We start from the raw sequence: 21,598 nt of genomic DNA on the forward strand, positions 1-21,598 counted from the left end.
GCATCTGCTGGTCCTTTGCTCCAGTGTTCTGGTTTCAAAATGGCTTTCTCCAATATTGTCTTTGGACTTCTGTCTCTCTTAGCTTCTCTGTCTCAGCTCCTGTGCATCTTTGCTTGTTCTCCCAGGACGTTTCTCTCTAAGCATCTGGGGTCCTCTCTTAGCTTCTCCAGGGCAAACTCTGGGCTTCCTCTCTTAGCTGAGCATCTCCAAACGTCTTTCTGTCTGCCTCTCCAAGCACCTGGGTCTGTGTCAGCCCCTGAGTTCTCTTAAGGACTCCAGTAAACTAAACAAGACCCACCTTGAATGGGCGGAGTTACACCTCCCTGGAATAATCTAATCAAAAGTTCTTACTCACAGTTGGGTGGATCACATCTCCATGGAAATAACCTAATCAAAAGATCCCGTCCAAAATAGGTCTGCCCCCACAAGATTGCAATAAAGAACATGGCTTTTTATGGGACAAATAACAGATTCAAACCAGCACAGGTGGGGGATTCGCCAGTCAACTCTTACTCAAGTCTGGGCCTCCTCTATCCCCCTGGAGCGCATGGCTGTAAGTCCAGGCTGTGTGGGTCAAGTGGGGAAGGGAGCCATCAGGAGTGTCTGTGTTGTCTTTGTCAGCCAAGTGCAGAGTGGTGATCACCTTCAACCAAGGACTCCGGGGAGGGCGCGTGGTGGAGCTGAAGAGGATCGTGGACGAAGCCGTGAAGCACTGCCCATCAGTCCAGCATGTCCTGGTGGCTCACCGGACAGAGAACAAAGTCCCCATGGGTGACCTGGACATACCACTCGAGCAGGTGTGTTTATCTGGGTGGGGGGAATGGTGGGCACTGAGCTAATTGGCTCTCAGGTTGCTAGGTCTGTGGTTCTCAATCTGGGTTCCCTAGAGGTGCCTGGGGTTCCCCTGTAGTCTCTGACAGACCCACATCCTGGTTGGGATGCCTCTCAGTCTGCCAGGGCTGCCATAACGAAACACCCCAAATGGCAGGGTTTAAACAATGGGAATTTATTGGCTCACAGTTTGGGGACGAGAAGTCCAACCTCAGGGTGTCGGTGGGATTGGGCTTTCTCCGGATGCTGTAGTGTTTTGGTGGTGGCTCTGTCTTGTGGCAACCTCTCTCTCCTTCTCTGGCTTCCACTGCCTGACTGTGTTTGAATTTCCTCTCCATGTAAGGGCCTCAGCCATATTTGACCAAGGCCCACCCTGATTCCATCCGGCCCCATCCAGATCGGCTCTTGGAAGATCATGCTTAAAAATGAGCTCACACCTATGGGCCAGGGGTTAGGGCTTAAACATGTCTTTGGGGGGACGTGATTCAATCTGCCACAGGAAGCTAGGACTCAAGAGCCATGCACATACTGGGACACTTAAAAACCTCACCCTCCATTGCAATGGAATGTTCTAGAAATGGCTGGATCCAGCCTTCATTCGGTGTCTTCTCTGTGTTTGGATCGGAACGTGGGCAAGGCTGGGAATGCCAGCTCTGAACCTGGTCTTGGGAGTGAAGAATCTTGGGGCAGCTGGAGGGAGAGAGGGGCTAAGCACCCTGGCCAGGGCTGTTCCTTTTGTCTCCCTGCAGGAGATGGCCAAGGAGGACCCCGTGTGTGCCCCGGAGAGCATGGGCAGTGAGGACACGCTCTTCTTGCTGTACACCTCGGGGAGCACCGGCATGCCCAAGGGGCTCGTCCACACCCAGGCGGGCTACCTGCTGTTCGCTGCCCTCACCCACAAGGTACGGGCCCCCAGCCAAGAACGCTGTCAGGACGCGGCGCCGTGCCTCCTGAGTGCCCCCCGGCGGGGCTGCCAGGATCCTGGCAATTGGGCAGCGGGTAGGAGGGAGGGCAGCCGTGCCCCGTCCTCGTGGGGAAGGCCTGCGTCTAAACCTGAGTCTCACTGCTGGCTGAGCCCTTTGCTTTTGTGTGCCTGACATCCGCTGGCTCCAAGGCTGGCAGGAAGTGGTCTGAATGGCCAGGATGCCCCTGCTCATTGGCAGCGCTGCATTCTCATGCCCAGGGGCCCTGGGTGGGCTCATAGGCCTTCACGGGCCCTGTCTCCCTCCTAATGAATCAAAAATTATATTTATGACTACTCTGGTGTAAAGACAAATAGATTAGTATTATATGCTAAACCATTTTCTTTGACCTAAAGGTTCTGTTTTGGGGGGTCCAATTTTAAAAGAAATTAAAATATTTTCATGGGCCCCTAAAAGTGTTGTGGGGCTCTAGGTTCTGCTCACTGGGACCATATGCAATTGAAAAAAGGACCTAAAAGAGATTTACTTTTATAAAGAATCGTAGACTTAGTACAGGGAAATTGTGTGATAGTGGACCATGCCTTAGGGACTCGAAAGCTAATGACATGGTATGTCATTCTATCCCAGGAAATGTCTTGAAGGCTAGCGTGCATTTCAAGGTGGGTAGGTGGAGGGGGTGCAGTTTAATACAACATCCCTGGCTGCCTTGGGGTGAGTCCAGTGCTCCTAGGTGGAATTGGGTTTCCAGGTAGCATCTGTGGACCTGACCCTTTCTGGTGCAAAAGACAAAACTTAACTGAAGCTGGTGTCGGCAGCAAAGGGACCTACTGGCCCAGGTGACCAGAAAGGCCAGCACATCTGGGCTTGGACAGCATCTGGCCTTGCACAGTGTCCTGGATTGTGGGGTCTTTCCCTGCCAGGGCCCCACCTTCTGCCATGCTGACAGGTCCCCAGCCAGACTTCTGTTCCCCGGCTTGTCTGTCCCCAGGAGCTGGAGAGAGCCTCTTTCCCAACTATCTCGGCCAAGTCCCCAGCTGGTTCTCTTTGGTCTGCCCTGGTCCAGGTCCCAGCCCTGGCCGGTCACTGCCCTGTGCTGAAGCCGGCAGGGGTGAGGCTTCCTGAGATGTGTCCCCACAGAGCAAGTGTAGACAGCTTTGTTTAGCTCTGTGCTTGCTCTGCCCTTTCCCAGAGGGAGAACAAATAGGAGAGGGACTGTTTGGATGGAAGTGTGGGCTCACCTCCAGGGTTCAGGCCCAGCTCTGCCCTTGAAGTGGCCGGTTGAGCAGCTTGAGCCCCAGCCTCTATGTCCCCAGCTGTACAATGGGCTGACAGTCCCCAGACCTGGGGCTGATGGGCAATCAGGGGACAGGTGTGTGTGTGTGTGTGTGTGTGTGTGTGTGTGTGTGTGTGTGTAAGTGCTGGGTGCACAGTGGTCATTGACATCATTGTCATCACTGGGATCTTGGTGGGGGGCGTGTGCATGTAGAAACATACGGGTGTGTTTGTGCAAGTGTGTGCATATGTACGCACATGCACAAGTGTGCATGCATCCGAGTATGTGGATGCAGATATATGTGTGTTTGTACATGTGTGTGCCTGCATGTGCATGGGTGGTTGTGGGTGTGTATGTGTGCATTTGTGTGTGAATGCATGTGTGCATGCATGCAGAGGTTCTTACCAGCTCTCAGTTTCTTCAGGGAAAAGGACCGTTGCCTCTGAAGGGAAAGGGGGTTGGAGAGGGTTGTTGGTAGGAACCGTGTGGCCAGGGCTCTGGCTGGGCCCTTTGGAGGTCATCCTGCCAAGAACTGCAGGGAGGACACCTCCAGCCCCAAGGGAGATTGGACACTTTTTGGGGTCCATGCTGTATTAAAAATTCTTTTCAGTTCCCAAACGCTGTGGGCTTTGGGATATGTGCCTCTCTGTTTCCCAGCGCACATAGCTATGAAAGAACACCCCTTTCCTCCCTGAGACGTGGCTCTGAGGGGCCCTGGCTCTCTCACGACCACCACCCTATTGTCTGGAACGTTTCTTGGAGAACCTGACCAGTCGCCTACGGCAGCTGGAGACTGGGGCCCGCTCCTCCAAAGATCGTTTCAAAAAGTCTTTCTATCGTAAGAGAGAACTTGGAGACAGAAAACCACTCAAAGCAAACATGTGGCTTATCAGATTATTGTAGGGCAGACACCTACAGCCCCACGAGAGGTGCTTTCCTGACTTTTACAGAGATCACTACCATGCCATTTTCTTTTCATAGTTTTGTCACCTAAGCGTGCCTCCCTAAATACTATATTATTCTTGCCCATTAAAAGAAAATGGTTATGTCTTTTTATGTCTTTCTCAGTCTATAGGCTCCCATCTACCCTCTCTTTTCCTTGAACTTTTACCTGTTATGAAACCTGGGCCGTTTGTCCCCGGCCTGGGTTTTGCCGACTGTCCCTCTGTCCTCTGCATTCCCTGCGAATGGGCAGTGGGATCCAGAGCCCGGGTTGGACTCAGGTTGTGTCCCTTCGCCAAGGATGTAAGCGGCACATGCCTCTCCTCTGGTGGCTTGGATGACGAAGAGGCGGGATGCACTCCTGGGTCTTTTTGGCTTTTACTTTTGGCAACTCTAGAAAGATTTTAAAAATTGACATCTAAGTTAGTGCAGAAAGGTGCACACACTGAGATGTAAATCTAGGTGTTTTTACCTGTGCACACACTCGTGTGACCACCGCCCCCATCGAAACCTGGGTCCCTTTCGGCTCCCTGGGGGCTCCCGTGTGCCCCTCCAGTCGGTCTCCGCCCACCCCCACCCAGCATCATAGAGGAGCTTCATCTGCTCTTGAACTTCACATAACATGCACTCTCCAGGCCGGCTTCTTCGCTCCCCAGCCTCATGGCTGCGAGCCCGTCTCCCCTGTGCATGTACTGGTCATTTCCCTTTCCGCTGTGTGTGGGGTCACTGCACAAAGCCCCCGCGTGCCCACTTATCCTGCTTTTGGTGCTGTTCAAGTGGCTGCATTTGGCACGAGGCTGTTTCTCGATGATGTGTGGGGACTTGGGTGGGGGTTGGAGGGCGGGGGGTGGCACACGCTCCTGACGCACCCCTCTCCCCCCGTCTGCAGCTTGTGTTTGACTACAGGCCGGGCGACGTCTTCGGCTGCGTGGCTGACATCGGCTGGATCACGGGACACAGCTATGTGGTGTATGGACCCCTCTGCAACGGGGCCACCAGTGTCCTCTTTGAGAGCACCCCTGTGTACCCCAATGCTGGTGAGGATGACTGGGGCCCCGGGAGTGGAGGCCTGTGCTCTGGGGAGGGTGTGGGTTTGTGGTTCCCACTGGACAAATGCTGAGTGGGTGCAGGAGCTGCCAGACCTCGAGCCTCTCCAGGTGGATGGGTGGGTGCCCAGGTCTGTGGCAAGATCAGAGGTGCAGTGGAGGGTGCCCAATTGGGTGCGGGAGGACGTCTCAAGATGGCCCTTCCAGCGTCCCTGCCCCCTTCACTTAGGCTGCCTCCTCAGGCCACCTCTTTAGCATCATCCCTCTTACCTCCGTAGCTGATCCCACTCTCCTCAAAGCACAGGCCAGGCCCTCCCTGTCACCCCAGTTGGCAGTAGTGCCCCAGCTTCACCGCCTGGGCCTTCAGGGCCGTTCCACAGGGTGATCGTTCCCCCAAGACTCTGTGGGGTGTGGCCTGGGGCTGCCCCATGAATCCCAGGCTGCACTGAGGACGTGGCCTTGCTTTGCTTTGCTTCTTTTGCTGTCTCCCTCCTGCACGGCACTGTGTCCTCGAATGCCTGTTTGAATTTAGTTGGGGCCAGGCAGCTCTGTAGAAGGTTCTTGCCCAGGGATACCACGACGTGAAAACGACCCACAGGGAGCTCCTTGCTCACCTCCTCTTGCTTATGGGGCAGGGCCCTGGCAGGGGGATGGAGTGTGGGGCATGTGGCCCACATCCCCATCTCCCGGTAAACAAGGTCCAGCCCTGCGTGGGCGAGCACGGGAAGCCGTCCGGCCTGCAGTCACCGTCGGTGCATCTCGCAGCTGCTGGGTGGGCACTCAGGCTGACGGGGCTTGGCTGATCCTAGGTCGGTACTGGGAGACGGTGCAGAGGCTGAAGATCAACCAGTTCTATGGCGCCCCCACGGCCGTGCGGCTGCTGCTGAAGTACGGCGACGCCTGGGTGAAGAAGTACGACCGCTCGTCCCTGCGGACCCTGGGCTCAGGTGAGGCTGGCTGTGCGCCCCCTGCCACCTGCCCAGCCGCTGCCCGCTGAGAACGGCGCTCGTCACGGGTGCTCGGGGGCCGGTACACGGTGGGGTTTTCCAGCAAGGCAGCCCGAGGGAGAGCAGCTGTGCCCTGCCCCAGCCCAGCCCGCCTCCCGCTGCAGCTCGCTCGCCTGCACACGTTCCCAGATGTTCCCTCTGATGGCTCTCTGCTTAACCTTCGGGGCGGATGCGCCCAGCTCACTAAACGCAGGCCCGTGCTGTTTCTACAGTGGTCGCCCAGGCTTGAATTGCATGAGTGCCCCGATGTATAGACGGCCCCCTCTGGTTGGGTATCTTGATTATCCCCAAGTCCGTGTGACAGACATCACTCTGCATGCCCTGTTCTTACTGCACATGCTTCCAGACAGAGAGCTGCTGTTTTCAGTTTTCGTAGATATTGTCAAATCCTAGGCCAAGCCCTTTCGGAGAGGGCTCTCCTTCTGGTTCGGCGCCTGTTCTCCGTCAGGGGCCGGGAGGCGCCCGCTCCCGTCTCTCCTCCCCCTGCCTCCTTTCCTTTCTGCTGTTGTGTGTGGTCATGCGTGGCCGGTCGGGAAAAACAAGGTATGGAGACGCCTTGTGCTCGTTGGGTGAATATGTAGACTTGCTTTGTGGTTCTCGTGGGAAGGTGCAGGGGCATTTCACACCGTCTCTTTCTGCCAAGTGCATCAGTGGAAGGGGAGCTTTGTCTGTATGTGTGTGTTGCTGATCAGTGACTGCGAGACCATGGCATGTCCCAGGCAGACAGTGCCAGGAAGGCCTCACTGTTCAGGACTGTGCTCGGCAAAGCCCCTTGTGCATCTTCCTTTCCTTCCAGGGGACACTTGCCACTTGATCCTACCCAGAAAACGGGCACAAGCCTCCCCTGCAGGGCTGCAAGGACTCAATGACTGAACAAACATAGCACTCCTGACAGATTCCAGTAAACGCCACTCTCCGCTCCCCTTTCTCCTCTTTCCCTTTTCCTGCTTTGTGTTGGACACTTTCTCTGTTTCCCAAAGAAACAGACAGAAGAGGTTTGAATGTTGTTCTAAGGAGTGCATATTTATTAAATAACTTTCTCTGCCCATCAGCCCTGAGGACTCAGTCCTGATGCCGACCTGCGTTACAGAGGTGGAGACTGAGGCACGGAGAGGCTGTGCTGCTTGTCCAAGGCCACCCAGTGGGGAAGTAGAGAGCCCGTGCTGAGCCTGGAGCCACAAGCTGTGGCGCTCCCTCCCCTGTCCCAGCCTGATGGACCCTCTGCTCCATGCCCCCCACCCCCGCAGCATCCTTTCCAGGTCTCCAAGGCCCTGGCTCATTCTGCCCCTGCCTGCAATGCATCGCTCTCCACCTCCCCCTCCCCCTCGCAGGACCCCCATCCGCCCTCATGGGCCATCTCTGGGCCGTGTTCCCTGGTGTACCTCCTTGGCTAGTGACCCTTGGGCTGCAGCTCTCGGCTGGCCCCGGGCTCTAGTCACAGACTTGGTCTTCCTGCGGGGAGGCCCAGATGTCACAGCCACATGTCCTCGGTACCTCGGGATCCATGCAGGTCCTGACCCAGAGCAGCCCCCCAGGCTTACCAAACAGAACATTGTCCCCATGAGGTGCTCAGGGGCCATGAGGAGACAGGCAGGAGCAAAATTCACCTCAAGCAGCTGCGGCTGGCGTGACTTCATTCATAACCTCATTTTTAAGTAGCCCCCGCCCTTTCCAGAATGTTCTGCCTCCCTACCCACAGGAAGCTCAGGGCAACAGTGAGTGATGGTTTGTTCTTGTGCATCCAGCAAAAGGCTGCCCTAAGGAATGGTTGTCGTCCTGGAAATGGCAGCAGGACAGATGGGGGACGCTGAGTGGCTAGCCTGGAGCAGAAAGCCCACCTCCACCCAAAGGACCTGCGCAAAAGCTTTGGTTCACGAGGGCAGAAACCACTGGGCAGTGATGCTCCCCCAGGATGGGCCTGGGTGCTTGGTTCTGTGTGCTGCCCCCTCCCTGCGGGGGCCTGCCTCTTGGTGGGGCTCAGTGTGTGTCTGAAAGCCCAAGTACCCTAACCTCCCCAGCTGGGGCCAGCAGAAACGGGGAGATGGGAGATCACTGCAGAGCAGGCCTCGGGCTCCTTTCTAACAGGGTAGCACGTCAGAGATGCCTGCGTTGGGGCTGGGAAGGGCCAGGCCCATCTGTTTCTGACTGGAGAGCTGAGCTTGAGCGGAGACGAGCTGCCTTTTACCACACAAGGGACCCGATTCTGCCTTGGGCCCTCTGGCCAGGCAGTGCTTGGGGACCGAGAGCCAGCAGAGGTGTGGCCGGGGCCAGTGGCGCTCACCGGGATCCTCTGTGTCTGGACAGGTGCCCCAACCTCCTCACTGGGGCCAGAGGCGCTGCCTGCAAGGTCACCTGGCTGGGCGCTTGGGAGGGAGTGGTGTCCTCTGGAAGGTTGAGTGGGGGCAGGGACGAAGGGCAAGGCTTGATTTCCATATGCACTGGTAGGAAGACCCTCAGGACCCAAATGACAAGGTTTGCCGCCCGGTGGTTCCTTTCAGGAAGGGGATGCAGCACAGCTCCTGCCCTCCAGCAAGGATGTGTGTCCTTGCCAAAGGCGGCCTCAGCAAGGCCAGGGCAGGTGCCCCAGTCTTCCCTCTGCAAGGGCTGTGCAAGATGTGCTTTTTCTTTTGGATCAGGAACCCCCGAGTGTGCACGGAGCCCTCTGAACCCGGGGGCCCCATGCAGGCTGGGCTGGGGTTTTTATATCTCCTGAATTTGGAGGCACGTACCTGTTGCATAGCCAGCCCCGAAGGCAGAGCCCTGTGGCATCTCACCGACACAGTGCCAAGCACCACTCCACTGTCCTCAGTAAACAGTGCTGGCAGGCAGGCACACACCCCCCGAGTAGCACTGATAGTTGGCATGGCCCAGGCCCTGGTACCCCTTGTCTCACTAGGCCAACTCGGGCCCATTCCAGGCCAGCTGGGAGCCACCCGCAGCACCCCAGGTTCAGGGAACACGGACTTCACTTAGTCTTACTAGGTGGGAGAACCCACCTAACGCAAGACGTTTATCCCCAGATTTAGTTTTCTTAAAAAAGTAAATTTTTTGGCTTCAGTTTTCTAAGTACCACATGAATATTCTTAGGAAAAGAAAATTCCAGAACATTGCAATTTGAGCTGAAGTCCTCCTTGATCGCCCCCCGGAGGACACCCTGTGTGTTTGGGTGCCTCCAGCCCCCTTTCTGCTTGGGTATATTCATGTGCAAACCTTCAGTACTGCTTAGAAACTTTCTCCTTAGCTGAATGTTCTCACGCGGTATCCCGTAATGGTTAACTTGACAATACTTCTTGGGAGTTTCTGATGTCAGTCTGCATGGATCTGCCCCATTTTTGTTGTTGAAAAGTCACTCATGCTCTGCTGCGTGAATCGCTGTGCAGTACGGGTGGGTGCGGGTGTGGTTGGCAGTTTCCTGATGCATGAACCTGGCTGCAGTGGACGAAACACTTCACCATTGGTGAGAATGGCACTGGCCACTCCGGATGGACCCCGGACGCCCTGCCAGGATGGGGAGCAGGGAGCTGTGGGGCTGTGGGCAGTCCCGAGCGGCCGGCAACAGTGTGAATGTGTCTATTTCAGCACCAAGTGTCTCAGCTGGCACACGGCGGCTGATTTTCAGTCCATGTGGGTGTTTCGCTAGGAAGACATGGAGAAGTCAGGTTACGGAGTCACAGTACATATGCACATCTGTTCTTTCCGTTGACATTGTAGAAAGTCCAGTAAAATGCACGGATCTTAGGTGTTCAGCTTGAGGGATGTAATTACATATATCCGTATATGAAACCACCACTCAGATCAAGATATAGAAATTCTAGCCCCAGAGGCTCCATTAGGCCCCTCCCAGGCAGGAACCACCAGCCATCCCATCACATTCATCTCCGCTGCCTGGATTCATTTTGCTTGTCTTTGAACTTCGCACACTTGGACCCTTGGTGCTCCTCTTTTGTGGCTGTCTTCACTCAGTGCCGTGACTCTGCGGTTCATTGGTGGTGTGTGCGTAGCAGTGGTTTGTCCTTCCTCCATGCCTTGTGGTGTCCCTTTTCATGAAGAAACCACCATTTATTTATCTGTTCTACTCCTGATGGACAGGTTTTAGCTGGGGGCTTTTGTGGACATGTCTTTTGTGGACATCTGCTCTCATTTCTGCCAAGCATGTTCTAGGAGTAATATTTTTGGGTAATAAGGTAAACGTGTTTAGCTTTCCAAGTAGCTCTGTCAGGCGTGTGCACTTTTAAATGTTAAATGTCCAAATGGTGCCCTAAAGTTGCTGTACCAATTTATACTCCTCCAGTGTGTGAACACCCTCTTCCTCCACATTCTTGCCAACTTTGTGATTTTTTACTCCCTTGTGGTGAAAATATCTCGTTGTAACTTGTGTCTCTTGGATGACAATAAACATGGCACAGCTCACGGCTTTTTCAGCTGATTTTATATCCTTCAGAAAAATCACGTAGTGTTTATTTTTCCACATAAAGATCTTTTCCTTGGGCTTTAGTGTTTTTTGAGGTCTCCTAACATCCTTTTCCTTCACTGTGTGGTTGCAGTGGGAGAGCCCATCAACCTGGAGGCCTGGGAGTGGCTGCACAAAGTGGTGGGTGATGGCAGGTGCACGCTGGTGGACACCTGGTGGCAGACAGGTGAGCTCGTCGGGGGGAGGCGGCAGGTGGGACATACTGGGCACCACTCCTGGCCTTGCTCAGGGGCCCGTCTTACCGCGGCTTTGCTCACAAGTCAAACAGAGAGCATGCGGCTGCGCTCAGCCTCTGGACGTTGATGCGTGAGGATGGGGGGGATGTAGCACTTAGCACGAGAATGCAGTGGTACCCGTGGTTGTTGAAATCCTGGCTGTTTGCCTGAGAAAGCTCAGGGTCAGTGCTGGCTGCTGTTCATCTCCAGCTGCAGGAGTGGGGATGCTCTGAGCCTCAGTTTCCCCACTTGTGAAATGGGGTCACTTGGTGAGGATTAAGGGAGAGGATCCAACTAAAGCCTGTTGCTCCCTGAGTAAGTGCTCGCTTTGCTGTTTTCTCTTCTACGTGGGGGACATTTTCTGAACCCACATCTCTCTGATAGAGATGGACCCTGTTATTTAAGGGACCAGACATCTAAATTTAATCTTAAGTGGGGAAAGGAATTTTTTCCTCTGACATTTTGTTTCGATTTGTCCCCTCCTCTCTCTGGAATCTGACTTATTAGGATGTCTGGAGGACAGAGGCTGACACTGATATAATAAACGTAGCTATTTGAGGTCTTATCCTTCTAGAAGCCAGAAAGCCAGATGTTCCGAGTAGCTCAGGCCTCCTCCCCTTCAGACGGGCACACACACGGGTTCTCTATGGTGGGTTCTCACCAGACATTTGCCAGCAGGCTGCCAGAGGCAAGTGCAGTGGAAACGCTGTGAAGACAACCTATGGCCTTCCTTCCGTTGCCCGTCTGTGGCTGTGCTGTGTGGCACAGCCCCAGCCCACAGCAGCTCAGTCCTCGTGTGTGGGTGGGTGGGCCCTGCTGAGAGCAAGAACCACCATGAGAGGAGGGAGCTGCAGACTGCAGATATCTGGGGCCAAACCCTCTGCCTCCGGGTCTCGGTCCCCTTGCCCCCTGTAGGGGCCAGAGCCAGATCCAGTTTTGCCTCTGACAATGGCCATTTAGTCACCAGGAAATAAGCTGGCCCACCATCCCCCTGGTTGGGGAACCTGTGTGTGTGTCCGGCTCAGCCTCTGACGACATGCGGTGGGTACACGGGTTCCGTCAGCAGCCCCTGGGCTAACCCTGGCGTCTGCCTCTCACTTCCCCTGTAGAGACGGGTGGCATCTGCATCGCGCCCCGGCCCTCAGAGGAAGGTGCCGAGATCCAGCCTGGCATGGCCATGAGGCCCTTCTTTGGCATCGTGCCCGCCATCATGGACGAGAAGGTGTGTGACGGCCGTCCCCATGCAGCCCTCCCCTGCCATGCCCAGCTCTGTCCCCTCCTCCCCTGGCCAGGCCGGGCCCACCCTCCCTCCCTCCTCCTCTCTGACATGTGGCTCCCGTGACTCCTCTGTTCACTGGTAACCACAATGCGCGGCTCCTTTATAGAAGAGCGCTCCACTCAGATCTCGTGAGGGGCACAGCTCGCCATTTGCTGCCTCAGGCCAGGCAACATGTCTGCTCTCGGGTTCTCCCCAGAACCGGCCATCTGCTCTCTCACGTGTGTCCACTCGTGTCCATAGGGAAATGTCGTGGAGGGCGGCAACATCTCCGGGGCACTGTGCATCTCTCAGGCCTGGCCCGGCATGGCCAGGACCATCTACGGAGACCACCAGAGGTTCGTGGACGCCTACTTCAAGGCTTACCCAGGTGAGCGCCGGTGGGTGTCACCCCCGGCCTTTGGGAAGCAGACTGGGGCCGTATTCTTGGAAAACATTGTTCAGTGAATACTGGGTGTGAGTGCAGTGTAGCCAGTGGTTAGGAACGGGCTCATCAGAGGCACACATTTGAGTCCTGCCCCCTGCTCCTTCCCAGGCTTCCCGACTCTCTTCATCCCTGGAGGGGGATGCTGGGGGGCTGGGTAACCTCAGCCCAGAGCCTGGCCCTTGCGGTTGGCTCTTGAGCAAAGAGTGGAGAAGCCATCTCAGAACACTCCTGAGTCAGGGATGTTTACTTTTCCTTTTATTCCCTCTTTAACCCTATGTCTTTGCATCAGAATTTACACAAACACCATCTCCTGCGTTTTATTGCAACCGATAATATTCCGTTTCTAGCCTGTCACTGAGACTCACTCTTTGTTACTGGAGGCTTCTTGACTTGGGCTGCTCGGGCACCTCCTGTCCCCAGACATCTTCGTTCTTGATGCCATCAATGCGCTGATGTCTTTGGGCCACTGCCCTTTGGCACCCAGCCACGCAGCGCCATGGAGAAGCGTGTCTGCTGGGACTTGCTTCCCGGCTTCACTCTGTTGAGTGCAGTTGGGGTGTGGGACCCCCATACCCCTCATGGAAGGGTAGGAGCTCTGGTGGTCTGGGGACAAGCCCGAGGCGGTGCTTGTGGCACTGAGCTCCCCTCGCTGGCACAGGCTATTACTTCACGGGCGACGGTGCCCTCCGGACCAAGGAGGGCTATTACCAGATCACGGGGAGGATGGACGACGTCATCAACATCAGTGGTCACCGCCTGGGGACTGCGGAGGTCGAGGATGCCATGGTGAGCGTGGGCCGGGCTTTCCTTCACCCTCGTGGCTGGCTCTGGGTGTCTCCCTTGGCCTCTGACTTGGGGGCAGCCTGCTTCCTGAGCCAGTGTTCTCACCTCTTTCACCTTTTTGTTCCCTGCTGTGCTCAGGCAAATCACCCCGCTGTGCCGGAGACCGCTGTCATCGGCTACCCCCATGACATCAAAGGAGAAGGTGAGCATCCGTGAAGGAGCTCAGCTGGCCCTCCATAAAGCGGACGGGTGCCACGGTGGGCAAGGAGGGTCTCAGGAGCCAGCTGGGGGTCTCCTGCTCTCTCGCTCGGAGATGCAGCACCGAGGAGGAAGGACGTGCCCTGCTGTGTCAGGGTCAGACATGAAAGCCTGGGCCTCGTGCTCCTGTAAGACTGCTCCAGCCTGGGCTGACCAGCCCTCATCCATGAGCAGCCACGGCCCGTTTGGCCCAAGCTGAGTGTGGCGAGTTCCCTCACCTGTGCTTGGCAGCCCTGGGCTGGGGCATGTTGGAACCTGTTCCAGAGATTTCTGTAGGTGCATGCACAACCCCTCATGTGCGCCCCCTCCCCTGCTCCAGCGTCCCCCTCCTGAGCCTGGGCACAGTGCCAGGGGACCCCCCTGCAGCTGCCACCCTCGTGCATCCTGCCCTTTGCTGCAGCAGGAGTCATTTTGGAGGAATTTGACCTATGACCCCACTGAGTGTGGACATGCTTGGGGGTGCAGAGCAAGGGATGAGACAGTCTTTATTGAGGACACCTCTGGGTCAAAGTCTGCCGCATCCAAAGGGTTGGCTTTGGGAATGGGTGGGAGCCCCAGGGTGTGGTAGTGTCCAGGCCACACTGGCCTGGTGGGCATGACCCACTCACAGGCTGGCCCTGCACCAGGCCGTGCCCTGCCGAGCAGCTGGGCCAGGGCACCTCCCACCTGCCATGGCCATGCCCTGCGTCCCAGCATGTCCCCAGCTGCCTGCTGCACTGGTGTGCTGAGGCTCTATTATTTACTCCAGCGTTTCCCTTAAATCAATGCATTTTAAAATAGAAAATTTATTTGAGTACTTTAAAAAAAAGCATTTTCACCATCCCGGAGAAGAATGTGCTCGCGCAGCCTGCTGTCCATTTCAACAAAGGGAGTTTGGGGTGTGTCAGGAGCTTCTGAAGGCTCACACCCCACAGAAATGAACTCCCAGACACAACCAGGAGGGTCGAGAGAGGGGGCCAGATGGGGTAGTCTTCCACATGTGACTCGGGGTCACGTGTGTCCCACCTAAAGGAGTCTTGCACTGGCAGGAGTCTGAGCCCCATGTTTTGGGATCTCTGTGGTTATGGGTCTGGGGGCCTGGAGGGGATTGGTGTGCTCTCTGGTTTGGAAGCCCAGCCCACGTCTGAGACCCATGCCTGAGGCTCGCGCCTGAGACTGCTGGGAGGGTGAGAGCGGGAAGGGGCGGCTGCAGCCAGGCCCTGGGGGGTGCCCCAGGACTCCCCAAGAGAATCCTGCAGCCCCATTCTTTCCATCCTGTCTGGACACTCATCCATCCTTGGATGAATCCAGAAAATAAGTGCAAGACCAAGAAAGGCACATTGGAAAGCGAATTTTAACCAAAATCTGAGGGAGTATTAAAACCGGTATTAAAACTTCAGGTTGGGGCTTTCCCCCACTGGTGCTGGAGTGTGGCCCTCTGCAGAAAGAGCTCCCCGGGGCTCTGCCCACCTGGGGCTTTCTCCAGTGTTGGAGGTGTTGCTGTGACAGCAGGATGGGGGCAGAAGTGGCTCAGATACAGCCTGGAGGTCTCCAGGCTCAGAGCTAGTGCATGCTCCCCCAGCAGCCCCTCAGGGTCTCCTTCCCCACATCCTAAGCCACTCTTGATATTGCAGGCTCTTTCCTGTCTGCCAGTCTGATGGGAGAGAATTTGCATGTCATGGTTGCAAAGATATGCATTTTCCCAACAGCTAACAAATTTGAACAAATAGACCGCTCATTTGCAATACAGGAATAATCCCTCAGTAGTTCTTGGTAAGATCTCAGGTTAGCTGTGGATGTCGTTGTGTGTATGTCTGTCCCATTCCCTCTGTTTGCACTTCCTCTGACCGAGGAGAGCCCAGGGGTCTTGTGTGCTTAGGACCTGGACCCAAACCTGCTGAGCCTCTGGCTCCTCTGGCTGGCTCTCCTCCCTCTGACTGCCATGCCCTGGGCCTCTGCCCTCTGGCCCGGCTCACCGGTCCCCCTCCTCCCACGGGCAGCTGTCCTCCCTCCCTGCAGCCCTCCAGGCCCACTTCCACCTCACCTCCTTAGAGACTCTGAGTGACAGCCAGGAAGGTGCCGATTACAGGCCAGTCAGCAAGCAGGGCAGGACGGCCTGTCCAGGATGAGCCTGCTGGGTTTAAAAGGCCTGCGAAGAGAAATTAATTTAAAAGATTGTGTCTGGGCCACAGCCAGCTCCTGCCCAGACCCTGCGGAGTGCCAGGCTCTGCCTTAGGGCCCCCCACGCCCAACCCTGAACTGCGGCCACGAGGGGGTGCCCCGAGCATCCCATTTCACGGGTGGGAAATGGACGTTACTCGCTCCAGGCCACACAGCTAACAAGTGGCAGAGCCGGGAGCTGACGCCAGAGCTCTCTCTCTTTACCTTCCTACTGCCCTGCCTCTTGGGGTGGGTGAAGGAGAGAGGCAGGGAGGAGAGGCAAAGTTCCTGTTTTACGTGCTTCTACTGTGTTTTCATTTCTGGCAGTCAGTATGTGTTGCTTCGGGATTTTATTATTTTAATTTCAGTGGGTTAAACCCATGTGAACCTCTCTCCACGGGCTTCACCCGCTTCCTCTGAGCCGCTGTGGTGTGGGTGCAGCCTGCCTGGTGCCACAGTGACCAAGGTGAGAAAGGTGCGGTTCTTGCCTTTGAGGTTCTCACAAAGGGCAGGAGGGACAATGCAGCAAGGCCTCACAGAGCACAGTGCAGCTGAGCTGAATTGGGTCTTGAGGGATGAATAGGAGTTTGCCAGATGGAGACAGGCAGGAGGGGTGGAGGTTTTCAGGCAAAGGCTCTAGGTTTCCACAGATTGTAGCTCATTTGGGAAACATTCCTGGATGCATTTAGCAAACATTTCTTGAGCACATACTAAGTTCTGGACATGCTTCTAGAAATGGTAGTGAATAAAATGGACAAAAATCTCTGGATATTTGAGCTGACATGCTGGAGGGGTTGGGGGTGGAGGAGAGAGACAGATGGTAAACAGTAAGCATGGTAAGTGAGGGAGCTACTGAGTCTACAGGTGACAGGTGCCGGGGAAGGAATTCAGTAGATGGGGTGGGGGTGGGGGCAGATTGGTGCAGGGATATGCAGGCCGAGGAGCCCTGCACATGCATAGAAACCCCAAATCTGAGCGAGCGGACATCACAGACTGGGGGGACAGTCTGTGCAGATGGTGCCAGGACCCTTGGAATAGAACATTAGATCCCTGCGTCACACCGTATTCGAAATGTAATTCCAGTGGAGTAAAATGAATTATATTTAGAGACCTGTGGGAGCTGCTGCAGATCCTTTCCAGAATACGGCAGGGTACAGAAAAACATCAGTAGTGCTTATGCTAAAACGTGTGTCAGCCGGCACCGCCCTGATGGAACGTCCTATATCTGTGTGGGGTATCAAACAGCCTGAAATGGGGCTTGGGCACATATTCAGTTGAATTTCACTTAAATTATTTTAGGTTTAAATAGTCACTTGTGGCTAACGCTCCATGCTGAGAGCACAGGTTTAGTTGGGACGTTGGAAGCAGACGTGCTCCGGGGATGTTAGCAGTCAGCAGCAGAGCCCTTTGCTTGGGAATATCCTGACAATATCCTCATCAGGAAGGACAGCCGCTCCCAGGCACCCTCACAACCGTCTCCCAGCTGCCCACACCTGGGCTCCTTCACCTCTGAGGGAGCAGGTAGAGAGGTTACAACATGTGTGACGGCCTCACCCACGGCCAGTCGGAAATGGGCCAGGCTCTCCAGCCTCTGGGACCCCACCCGGCATGTGGCTTTCATTTTGAGGGGAAACGGAAATCCTCTAGAAGCCTGCGACAGTGTCACCAGCATGTGGCTTTAAGGTCCTCTGGAGTGATTTGTAGACATGGCTCTGCCTGGAGGAGTTTCTGGTCTAACCCACCCATACCCCACTCTACTTCCAGCTGCGTTTGCCTTCATCGTACTGAAAGATGACACACATAACCCTGAGGAGGTGGTGAAGGAGCTCAGGACAGCGGTGGCAGAGAAGATCGCCAAGTACGCAGTGCCGGACGAGATTCTGGTGAGTGGGGTTGCCCCTCCTGTGGAGGTTGCTGCCTTTTTTGTGCCTCCTCCTCCCCCTCCCACAATCAGCCAGTAACAGTGACCGCTTATGACCCCTTGCTGTGGACATGAAAACTGACGTTGTTTGGTTTTTCTTGGGTGGTAGGAGAAGATGGTGTGTGGCTGCATTGTCGGGGGGTGGGGGTGATGGGGAGAGAGAAAGGGAGGGGGAGGGAGGGAGAGGCAGACAGAATGAGAAAGGGAGAGCCAGAGAGGATGGGAGAGAAGGAGGGAGGGAAGGACAGAAATGTAGAACCCGGAAGTGTGTTGGAGATAGTATCTAGTCAAGGTTAGACACTGAACAATTTGGGAGACATGGGCAGACCCATAGGAGAGAGTCCATTTGATTTCATTCCTGGGAAGAGATGGGCCACCTTTTCAGGCTCATTCGCTTCTCCCTGCCTCCCTTTATCAGTCCTTCCCCTTTGTGATTCCACCGTTTGGTGGTGCTCTCCGAGGCAGGAGGGCCCCAACTTCGCTTGATGTCAAAGTTCAAACCCCAGGCCCGATAACTGGGGTTGCAGGGACACTGCAGGTGAACCAAAGTATTTCAGAGGACAGCATTGCCACTAAAGGTCCCAGACGTGTGTTCAGTTTATTGCCACTCACCTGGGTTCTGGTTGTTTGAAAAATGTGACATGTTACATTTTCAAACATCGTCAGGCAAAAGTCTTCTCATAAGCAGCTCTTACCTGTTAGGTAAGATGGAATGACCAAGTGCCCACCGGGCCACTATGCTCGGTTGTGTTGCTCCTTGGAGGGTCTCACCGGGTAGAAGCCACAGTTTGGGCAATGAGGTTGAGCCCTGGACAGGGATGGGCGACAGGTGACAGCCTCGGGCTGCCCTGCCCCGTGGGGGCTTCCACAAAGCCCTGTCTTTGTGACTGATATTCTGAGTGTGGTAGGTCCTGAGCTGTAGGTCCTGATTTTAGGGGGCCACACACATCAACCATGAGGGGGGAAAGACCTGAGCACAAAGGCCTGCGATGCCGGCTTGGCGCCGGGACGTCCTGCCGCGCTCTGACGCTGTGCTCCTCGCCAGGTGGTGAAGCGTCTCCCCAAGACACGGTCCGGGAAGGTCATGCGGCGGCTGCTGAGGAAGATCATCACCGGCCAGACCCAGAATCTGGGGGACACCACCACCCTGGAGGACCCCGGCGTCATCGCGGAGATCCTGCACGCCTACCAGAAGAACAGGGACGAGCGGCCTGCCTCGTAGCAGGGACGCGCCTCCACCTGGGAGCCTTTGGCCAAACCCAGTGCCCGTCATCCGTCCTTTTCCTTCCCAGAAAGCAGCTCTGATGTTGCCTGGTTCCTCCGCGTCCCAGACGCGGTCCTCGCCGCCCTGGATGTGAGGTTCATGCCCACCTACCCCTTTCTGCAGGAGACCCTCAAGTGTAGCCCAGAGAGATGGGCCCCAGATGTGGTTAGGGCCTGTTCTGCTCATCCTGAATTGGAAAAGCCACCACTATCCCCTCTTGAGTGTCCTCTTGAGAGCACAAAGGAAGACAAAGCACCCAGGAGCAATAATGTCTTTCCCTGATGTTTCTAGATATAAAAGGCAGAGATTTTATTTTTATACTTTTATATTTTGGAAGAATAATGCTCAAGCCTGCAGGTGTAGTGTGTGGGTTTACTTGTAGTTGCTCTTTAACTCTCAGAGTTCTCAAAAACCCCTTTCCTGCTTCCAGGGGTGGGCAGTTGCCTGGGAATCAAAGTGAGCCCTTGTAATGATACTTTAGCTGGCAAGTCTGGGTTGCAAATGCTCATATCTGCCTGTGTAGGTAGCCATCTGGGGAACTGTCAGACCCCATTGTGTGTCTTCCTACTGCATTCGGTGTGTCTGTGCTGAAATGAATTCCTAAAAGCAGCTCACTTTTTAGTTCTAAAGGTATTACAGTTACAGGTTCTGTTTTCTTCAAACTGTGAGCTGGAAAGATTTTTTTCCCCTGGATGCCTCTTGACAAGAGATCACGATGCTTCACCTATGTGTGATTGTCGAGGGAAGCCAGTGGAGTCCCAGATTCTGCTTGGGCTGGGACTGGCTCCCTGCAGAGCCTGTCCTCCCTCCCTTCTGTGGCTGGGGTCTTAAGGATCAGGGGGGTCCATGATGAGATTTGGAGCTCTGAATCAGGGCTTTCTTTTTAATGTGCCTTATGTCCCCCAAACATTAGCAAGACAAAATAAATCACTAAGTCCCACGAGGCTTTGTGACCAGAAGCCTGTAGCCCTGCAGGTGTTTGGCCAGCGGATGATGAGCTGAGCATGCCTGAGTGGCCTGCACAGCGGTTGTGGTCACTCATCACACACAGACTTGCAGCCTTTTGTGATGGCTCGTAGTGCCCAGTCCCGTGCACTCGGGCCTGTCTCAGCTGTGCGGGACTTGGTGGCCTGTGGCCTTGGCACTATTTATGAAATGCCTTCAGTTTCCCCATTACTGATGTAAACCTGGGTGGTGGTCCAGGGTTTCACTGATGGATCCACAGAGGAGTTTAAATAAACCTTTATTCTGTTTCATTCTCTTCTGTGTGTTGCAATGTTTTTGATCAAAGAATGCTCTTCTCTTGTGCTGAATGTGATCCTAAGGACAAAGTTGGAAGCGATCTACTCACTTGAAAGAGAAACTTCAAAAATAAAAATTTACCTTACAGGGAGGAAATATGCAATGACCCCTCAGCTACCTTAGACTGCTCTTTAGTAAATTTACCTGTGTCCAGATAACTGTGCTGTCCCAGACACCACCTACATGTGGCCCTGTAGATTTAAAAGAAATTAAAAGTTCAGGTCCTCCACCTCAGAAGCCACATGTGAAACCCTCAGCAGCCCCAGGCGGCTGGTGGTGCAGTCTCAGACATGGCAGATAAGAACATCCCCATCAGAACCCAGAGTTCTGCCTGTTGGTGCTGGTGAAGAACCCAGATGAGAGTAAGGAAGCAGAAACCATCTCTTGGCAGCCAACCCCAGGATCATGGACACCTGCTCGAGGGGCACAGCTTTCCAGTGAGAGGCATCACAAAGCCCAAGTTTCTCTACAGTAGGCAGGTGAGGTTTTCCGTCTCCCTTGCTGAACCTAAAAGCAGGTCCTTTCACAGAAGGACATCCTGAATTTGTGCTGAGAAAGGTGGAGTCAAAAAGGTCTAACTCAGTTCCTGCAGGGCCTGCACCACCTGCTGTTGCCCTCCAAAGTGGGCACCAGGAATGGCTGTCTCCAGGGGCAGTGGTCTCTGTCTGTCCCAGTGAGCTGGAGGGGCCTGGGGATGAGGAGGAGGGAGATGGGGCAGGGGCCTCCCAGATGCCCAGCTGAAGGAGACTCTGAATGCCCTGAAAGGCAGCTTGAAGGGAAAAGATAGGCTTGGATTGTCTCTGGGCTGGGAATTCATGTACACTTGCTCCTGTACTGGAACAGTCTAGCCACATGCCCTTCCCAGGTAAAGCAGAAAGGTCACATATATAATTTAAACCAGTCAGGGCATCTGTTATTCTTGCGCATCCATCTTATGATAAATAAGCTTTGATGTGTGTCCAGGGGACCATCCTCTCCCCTTCCTTGCTGGTGACCCCACCCCTGGCTGCGAGGCGGGTCTGTGGGGGACATTCAAGGCACCACACTCCCGCAGCCTAAGTGACCAGCTTGGGGTGGGCCTGTGACATCGTGGGGGCCACTAGAAACAGACCCGGCAACGTCGCTGGGAAAGGGACCAGATGTAAACCAGGTGGGATTGAGGCTGAGTAGTGGGAGCTGTCTCGCCCCCATGAGGCAGCACCTGTCTCCAGAGGAGCCAGCACGGGGGAGGGGGAGCCGGGGGCTGAAACAAAGCATTTGTGGTGCTCAAGGGGCACATTCAGCCTTTAATCACAATTAATTTCCTAAGGGTCCCAAATGGTCAGTGTTCACTGTATCGTTGCATGGGAAACCATGGCAGTGTTGGTTATCTGACAGTGTAAATGTCTAAAGGTGGATTATGAGATGACGTCAGGCCATGCTCATCCCTTGTTCTTCCATGGCAGATACGTATAGGGTGAAGAAAAGCTACTGTGCATTCTCACCCCCTCACCCCCATTTCCTCTGCCAGGTGGATGACT

The 21,598-nt window shown here is 55.0% G+C and overlaps 1 protein-coding gene across 1 annotated transcript in view; it reads left to right on the forward strand.

Annotated features, from left to right (window-relative positions):
- ACSS1 (acyl-CoA synthetase short chain family member 1) overlaps positions 1-20,035 on the forward strand; it is a 50,926-nt gene extending 30,891 nt beyond the window's left edge. The window contains exons 4-14 of the mRNA XM_037810901.1: positions 622-797; positions 1,581-1,733; positions 4,859-5,006; positions 5,825-5,962; positions 10,567-10,659; positions 11,818-11,930; positions 12,228-12,354; positions 13,070-13,197; positions 13,333-13,396; positions 17,356-17,474; positions 18,558-20,035. Coding sequence (XP_037666829.1) covers positions 622-797; positions 1,581-1,733; positions 4,859-5,006; positions 5,825-5,962; positions 10,567-10,659; positions 11,818-11,930; positions 12,228-12,354; positions 13,070-13,197; positions 13,333-13,396; positions 17,356-17,474; positions 18,558-18,734 — 1,436 coding nt within the window. The 3' untranslated portion in view covers positions 18,735-20,035. The remainder of the gene's footprint in view (positions 1-621; positions 798-1,580; positions 1,734-4,858; positions 5,007-5,824; positions 5,963-10,566; positions 10,660-11,817; positions 11,931-12,227; positions 12,355-13,069; positions 13,198-13,332; positions 13,397-17,355; positions 17,475-18,557) is intronic.
- Positions 20,036-21,598: the final 1,563 nt, after the last annotated feature.

Source organism: Choloepus didactylus, chromosome 19 (assembly GCF_015220235.1).
Source record: "Choloepus didactylus isolate mChoDid1 chromosome 19, mChoDid1.pri, whole genome shotgun sequence".
Classification (NCBI taxonomy): domain Eukaryota; kingdom Metazoa; phylum Chordata; class Mammalia; order Pilosa; family Megalonychidae; genus Choloepus; species Choloepus didactylus.